Source organism: Oxyura jamaicensis, chromosome 15 (assembly GCF_011077185.1).
Source record: "Oxyura jamaicensis isolate SHBP4307 breed ruddy duck chromosome 15, BPBGC_Ojam_1.0, whole genome shotgun sequence".
NCBI lineage: Eukaryota > Metazoa > Chordata > Aves > Anseriformes > Anatidae > Oxyura > Oxyura jamaicensis.
This window is the reverse complement of record NC_048907.1, coordinates 7,016,924-7,023,325: the sequence shown is the minus strand read 5'-3', so window position 1 is coordinate 7,023,325 and position 6,402 is coordinate 7,016,924. Positions and strand designations below refer to the sequence as shown.

The 6,402-nt window shown below is 68.1% G+C and overlaps 1 protein-coding gene across 1 annotated transcript; it reads left to right on the top strand.

Moving 5' to 3' along the window:
* The first annotated feature begins 1,068 nt into the window (after positions 1-1,068).
* Positions 1,069-5,051, top strand: PLBD2 (phospholipase B domain containing 2). Its single transcript, XM_035340893.1, has 12 exons — positions 1,069-1,309; positions 1,864-1,957; positions 2,032-2,190; positions 2,286-2,386; positions 2,527-2,741; positions 2,835-2,929; positions 3,018-3,178; positions 3,280-3,375; positions 3,695-3,766; positions 3,906-4,058; positions 4,178-4,340; positions 4,420-5,051. Exons 1-12 carry the CDS (start codon positions 1,098-1,100, stop codon positions 4,585-4,587), a joined length of 1,689 nt encoding a protein of 562 aa, XP_035196784.1. The 5' UTR covers positions 1,069-1,097; the 3' UTR covers positions 4,588-5,051.
* The last annotated feature ends 1,351 nt before the right edge of the window (positions 5,052-6,402 follow it).

Sequence of the window (6,402 nt, the reverse complement as noted above, 5' to 3'; positions counted from 1 at the left end):
CCCCCCCCCCCCCCGGACCCACCGTGCCGGCGCGGCCCCGCCGCTGTGCGCGGGCGGCTGCTGCCCCCCCCCCCAAGCCGTAAAGGGGCCGCCCCCGTCCGCTCTTAAAGGGACAGCGCCGCTTTGTCCGGGGGGGTGGCACGAGGGGGGGACAGGGGGACAGAGGGGGGACAGGGGCTGGGGGCTCCGTGCCACACATGGGGGGGGCTCGGACTTGTGTGTCACCCCCCCCCCCCCCCCCCCCCCGTAGGAGCCTCCCAGGGACTTTGCCCGCTGGGTGCAGCAGTAAACAGGCGGCGATTGCACAAGGCCGGGGTGCTGCGCCCGGGTCACCCATGTCCCGTGTCACCCACGTCCCGTGTCACCCACCTCCTGGGGGTTCGGGGTGCCCATGGGGTGCCTATGGGGTAGGGGTGCCTATGGGATAAGGGTGGCTATGGGGTAAGGGTGCCACACAGGGTAGGGGTGCCCATGGGGCGCCTATGGGGCTGGGGTACCCATGGGGTAGGGGTGTCATGGGGTAGGGGTGCCCATGGGGTGCCTATAGAGTAGGGGGTGCCCATGGGGTGCCTATGGGCTGGGGTGCCTGTGGGGTAGGGGTGTCCATGGGGTAGGGGTGCCTATAGTGTAGGGGCGCCTATGGAGTGCCTATGGGGTAGGGGTGCCCGTGTAGTGTCTATAGGGCAGGGGTGCCTGTGGAATAGGGGTGCCATGGGGTAAGAGTGCTCATGGAGTGCCTATGGGGTAGGGATGCCATGCAGTAGGGATGCCTGCGGGGTACCCATGGCGTTTTTTATAGGGCAGGGGCGTTTACGGGGTAGGGGTGCCTATGGGATAGGGGTACTGTGGGGTAGAGGAGCCCATGGAGTGCCTACGGGGCTGGGGTGCCGATGGGGTGCCTGCAGGGTGCCTGTGGGGTTCCTATGGGGCTGGCGTGCCCGTGCCGTGTCTATAGGGCCGGGTACCCACGGGATGCCCATAGGGCGCAGCACCCCCGCAGCACCCCTCGAGGGGGCGTGTCCTTAGCCAAACCCCGCCCCTTAACCCCGCCCCCCCCGACCCCCCCCCCCCCCCCCCCCCCCCCCCCCCCCCCAGCCATGGCGGCCCCGCGGGCGGTGCTGGCCGCGCTGCTGCTGGCCCTGCCCGGAGCCGTGCCGGGGCCCGGGGCCGCCGCCGCCGCCTCCCCCACCCCGGCCCGCGGCGCCTCCGTGCTGCTGGAGCCCGGCTCCGGGCGGCTGCGGGTCCTGCCCGGCCGGCACCCCGCCGCCGTCGCCTGGGCCGGCCTCACCGACCACAGCCGGGCCGTCGGGTGCGGGGACGGGGGGGAACGGGGGGAACCTGGGGGAGAACCGGGGAGACCCAGGGTAGAGCCTGGGGGGGGGGACCAGAGGGAACAAGGGGGGGACCCATTGGGACCTGAGGGAGGAACTGGGGGGGAGCCCAGGGGGAGAATCGCGGGGACCCGGGGCAGAACTGAGAGAGTTGGGGGGGACCTAGGTCGGAACAGGGGGGAGAACCGGGGGGGACCCAGGGGAGAACTGGGGGGGACCCAGGGGAGAACCGGGGGGAGAACTGGGGGAAGAAGCAGGGGGACCCAGAGCAGAACCAGGGAGAGAATTGGGAGGACCAGGATGGAGACCTGGGGGGAGAACCAGGGGGTACCTGAGTCAGAACAGCGCGGAGAACCTGGGGGACTCGGGGGAGAACTGGGGGGGAGAACCAGGGGAGAACTGGGGGGAGAACTGGGGGACCTGGGGGAGAACTAGCGGGTACCTGGGTCAGAACGTGGGGGGGAACCAGGGGAGAACCGGGGGGTCCCGGGGAGATCCAGTCCCGGCCGTGACCACCCCACTGTTGCCACAGCTGGGCCTTCCTGGAGGTGGCCACCAACGCCTCGTTCAATGACAGCCTGCAGGCTTACGCCGCGGGGCTGGCCGAGGCCGCCGTCACCGAGCAGGTACCGGGGGCGGCGGGGGGCCGGCGGGCAGGACCCCCCTGTCCCCGTCCCGCTGCCAGCATCGTGCCCCGCAGCTCATCTACATGCACTGGATGAACACGGTGGTGGGCTACTGCGGGCCCTTCGGCTACCAGACCCCTTACTGCGAGAAGCTCCGCGCCTACCTGCAGGCCAACCTGGCCTGGATGGAGGAGCAGATGGCGTCCGGTGAGCACCCCGAGTACTGGCACCAGGTGAGGCTGTGCCCCTCGGTGTCACCCCGGGGCATCCCCATGCCTGTTTGGGTCCAGAATGTCAGATTTTGGTTTATTTGTCCTAATCCCTGCAGGTGCGCCTGGCGCTGCTGCAGCTGAAGGGCCTGGAGGACAGCTACAACGGGCGCGTGGCCTTCCCCACCGGCAGCCTCTCCGTGTCACCTTTCGGCTTCCTGTGAGCTCCGTCCCCCCAAAAATTGGGGCTGGGGGCTGCTGGGGCATGGGTGGACCTGTGGGTGCCCCCTCCCCCCGGCCCGTCTTGGGTCGGCGTTCCGCAGGTGGGGTGCCCCACGCCACCTCCTCGCCTCTCCGCAGCCTCCTGCAGCTGGGGGGGGACCTGGAGGACCTGGAGCAGGCCCTGAACAGATCGTCCTCGCGGCGCCCGCTGGGCTCCGGCTCCTGCTCGGCCCTGCTCAAGCTGCTGCCGGGCCGTCGGGACCTGCTGGTGGCCCACGACACCTGGGCCCCCTACCAGACCATGCTGCGCATCGTCAAGAAGTACACGCTGCCCTTCCGCGTGGCGCCCGGCGGTGAGCTGGGCAGGATGGGGTGGGGGGTCTCACCTTTCCCCCCCCTCCCCCAAATCCTGACGGCCCCCACCCCATTCTCGCATCCCTCCCCAGGCCCTGCTGAGATCCCGGGGAGCGTCCAAGTGTTTTCCTCCTACCCCGGCACCATCTTCTCCGGAGATGACTTCTACATCCTGAGCAGCGGGCTGGTGAGTGGCACCCGGCTCCCGCGGGACCCCCAGGTGGCACCCCCCGAACCCGGCTCACCTCCTTTCCCCCCCCTTCCCCTCCCCGCAGGTAGCGCTGGAGACCACCATCGGCAACAGCAACGCGGCGCTCTGGAAGTACCTGCGGCCGCAGGGCAGCGTCCTGGAGTGGCTGAGGAACATCGTGGCCAACCGGCTGGCCCGCAGCGGCGCCGAGTGGGCCAGCGTCTTCAGCCAGTTCAACAGCGGCACGTGAGCACGGGGGTGTGCTGGGGGGGGGGGACACCCCACGGGGACACCCCCGGGGTGTGCTCTGGGTGGCCCCCGTGGGACGCGGTCCCCTCCCCGTGCAGGTACAACAACCAGTGGATGGTGGTGGATTACAAAGCCTTCTCGCCGGGGAAGGCTGGCCTCCAGCGAGGCGTGCTGACGGTGCTGGAGCAGATCCCGTGAGTGCCTCTCGCCCTCCCCAAAAGCCAGCTCGGCCCTCGGAGCCCTAAAGCCCCGCCTGCCCAGCCCGTGGGCTGCCCCAGCGTGGCCCAGGTGGGGTTTGTTTGGTGACCTGGGTGTGAAACACGGGCTTGGTGGCACGCTGCCTCCCGCTGCGGTGGCCCTTGTGGCACGGATGTGAGTAGTGCTGCAGCTGGTGGCTCTCTGCATGCAGGTGACGGCCCCCGGATGGGGTGGGGTCCCCCAGGTGGGTCTGTCCCTCCTGTCCCCGCTTTATTTCGCCTTCTGCTCTGACCGGTGCCCTTCCTCCTGCCGCAGGGGCTTGGTGATGGTGGCTGATAAGACGGAGGTGCTGTACCAGCAGGGATACTGGGCCAGCTACAACGTGCCGTAAGCTCCCTCCAGCCTCGTCTCTGCTCGTCTCCACCCCGACCTCCCCGGCACGGGGGGCAGCGGGCGGCATCCCACCCATGCCATTTAATAACGGGTGGTTGGTGCTGCCCTCACTCGCTGGTTCCCAAACCCCCAGGTACTTCGAGGAGATCTTTAACGCCAGCGGGAACCTGGAGCTGGTGAAGAAGTACGGCGACTGGTTCACCTACGACAAGAACCCGCGCGCCCAGATCTTCCGGAGGAACCACTCGCTGGTCCATGACGTGGACTCCATGGTCCGCCTGATGAGGTGGGGGCTGCCCCCGCCCCAGAACCCCTCCTGGGTGTCACCTCCACCTCCCCGCTGACCTCCAGCCTTTGCAGTCATGGTCTTACCGAGCTCATTATTTTATTTTTCCCCCTTCCCAGGTCCAACAACTACCTGCAGGACCCGCTGTCGCGGTGCCGGGGCTGCGACCCCCCCCAGAACGCCGAGAACGCCATCTCCGCCCGCTCCGACCTCAACCCCTCCAACGGCACCTACCCCTTCGCCGCCCTGCGCCAGCGCTGCCACGGCGGCACCGACATGAAGGTGGGGACACCCCTATCCCCCTGCACCCCCCCGGGACACCACGCAACCCTTACTTGTCCCTTTTCCCTGCCGGCACCAGGTCACCTCCTTCGGCATGGCCTCCACCTACGGGCTGGTGGCCGCCAGCGGCCCGGCGTGGGACGACGTGCCCCCCTTCCGCTGGAGCACGTCCCCCTGCAGCCACCTGCTGCACATGGGGCACCCCGACCTCTGGAGGTTCCCCCCCGTCAAGGTCCGCTGGGACTGAGCCCGGGATGACCCCGGCACGCGGTGGCTGCTCGTCCATCCGCGTCCGTCTGTCCAGAACCTTTATTTTGGGGGCAAACTCCGCGGTGCATCAGCTGCTGGCTCTTCCTTCTCACTAGGGCTGGTTTTGGGGGGCAGCACGGGGGGGGGGGGACCGGCTCTGCCCCGTCCCCTGTCCCCCATATTTTTCTCCCCCTGCTTCTCTCGCTGCTCGTTGCTGTGCCGTGGGGTGCCCCACGCTGCGTAAGGGGCTGTGCCCCCGCTGTGCCGCCGTGCCCAGGATCAGTGGGCTCTGTCCCCAACCCCTAAAATGAGCACTTTTGCCCCGTGGGGCGCTTCCTGGGGGGCTCTTCCCAAAAAGGGGGTGCTGGGAGGCTGGGGCAGGCACCAGGACAGCCCCGTGGAAGAGAGGAGGTGAGTGACCAGGTTTGGGTTCGACAAATAAAAGGGTCTGCGTGCGGTGGAGGCTGTGCTTTGTGCTGCGCCGAGACTCTCTGGTGCCTCGTATCGGGGTTGGGCTCACATGGTGGTCCTCTCCTTGGAGTGGTTAACGGGGTGCTCCTGTCTCCGGGGTGCTGGCTGCCTGCATTTCCTTGCCTCTGCTTCACAATCTGCTCTGGTGCTGACCCCTTGGGGTTGTTTCGGGTGTCTGGAGTTAGTTCTCAGCAGCTGAAAGTGGAGAGCAGCGACGGAGCGGGGGGCACCGCACGCCCCCAGGACGGGGTGACCGTCCTTGTCCCCTTTGTTCCCCTTCCTCTGCCACCTGTGGCTGCCCCCCAGCCCCAAAACCCACGGCACGAAATCCTCTTACTGCAGCCCCCTTGATCCGCTCCGCCGCAGCGTGGCTCGTTAGGAATAACGAGGTCATTACCGGGGGATTAATGAGCTGGCGTTCGGCAGCGCTTTGAAGGAGCGAGGTTCCCACCGAGGCCGCCCTGGCCCCTGTCCCCGGGCCTCCCCGGACCAGACTGCCCCCCCTGTCACCCCCAGCAAGCTCAGTACCTTGTCACCCGTGGGGACATCGTGGCCCTGCCACCCTGGGGACCCTCAGCGAGGGCCGTGAAGGCGATGGGGTCCCCGGGCAGGAGGCTGTGGGTGGGACAGGGTTGGGGTGCAGTGGGGCTGGGGGTGCCAGGGCTGAGCACAAAATGTCACTGTCACCACCGCTTTTCCAGCCCCTGGGCTGTTAACTCTGAAGCCTACTGAAGGCGTGAGCATTGCCGCCGACAACCAGCTCCACTGAGGACACGTCTGCACTGCTCGGTGTCCCCAGCGCTGCCTCCTCCAAGCCCTCCAGCCGGTGGGGTGGAGAAGCGGAGGGGTGGGACCCCCACTGACCTTCCTCCAACCCTCACCTTCTTCCTCCTCCTCCAGGACAGAGCTGGTTCAGGAGCATGGTGGGGGGACCCCTTCCCCCGGGGGTGTCACCGGTTCTGAGGTGCCCAGAGGGGGCTGCCCCCGAGGAGAGGCCCCCACCAGCAGCACTGCGCTCCCCCAGCACGGGGGGTTGCTTGGGGATCTTGCCAAAATTTGGGGTTTTTGTGCCAATTGCCAAGGGAGACGGGCCCCGGTGCCAATAAACCCTGGCACGGCCACTTGTTTTTTTTTTAGGTGGGGGGGGGTGGGGAGGCTGCTCACAATCGGCTGAAGGAGGCAGAGTCCTGAAATCTGCTGGGGAAGCACATTTCTGGCCAGGCCTGCGCTCGGCGTGCTGGCACAGGGCCTGCGGCCACCGGCACGGCCCCTCCGACGTCACCTCGCCGCCTTCCGTCCCCAGGCATCGCTCCGGGAGCGGGGCAGGAGGCGCGGGGACGCG

Excerpts from the sequence above, each read along its gene's own strand:
- PLBD2 (XM_035340893.1), top strand. The coding sequence starts at position 1,098 with ATGGCGGCCCCGCGGGCGGTGCTGGCCGCGCTGCTGCTGGCCCTGCCC. Across the intron at positions 1,958-2,031 it reads AGGCCGCCGTCACCGAGCAG|CTCATCTACATGCACTGGAT; the intron begins GTACCGGGGGCG and ends CGTGCCCCGCAG. Across the intron at positions 3,376-3,694 it reads ACGGTGCTGGAGCAGATCCC|GGGCTTGGTGATGGTGGCTG; the intron begins GTGAGTGCCTCT and ends CTCCTGCCGCAG.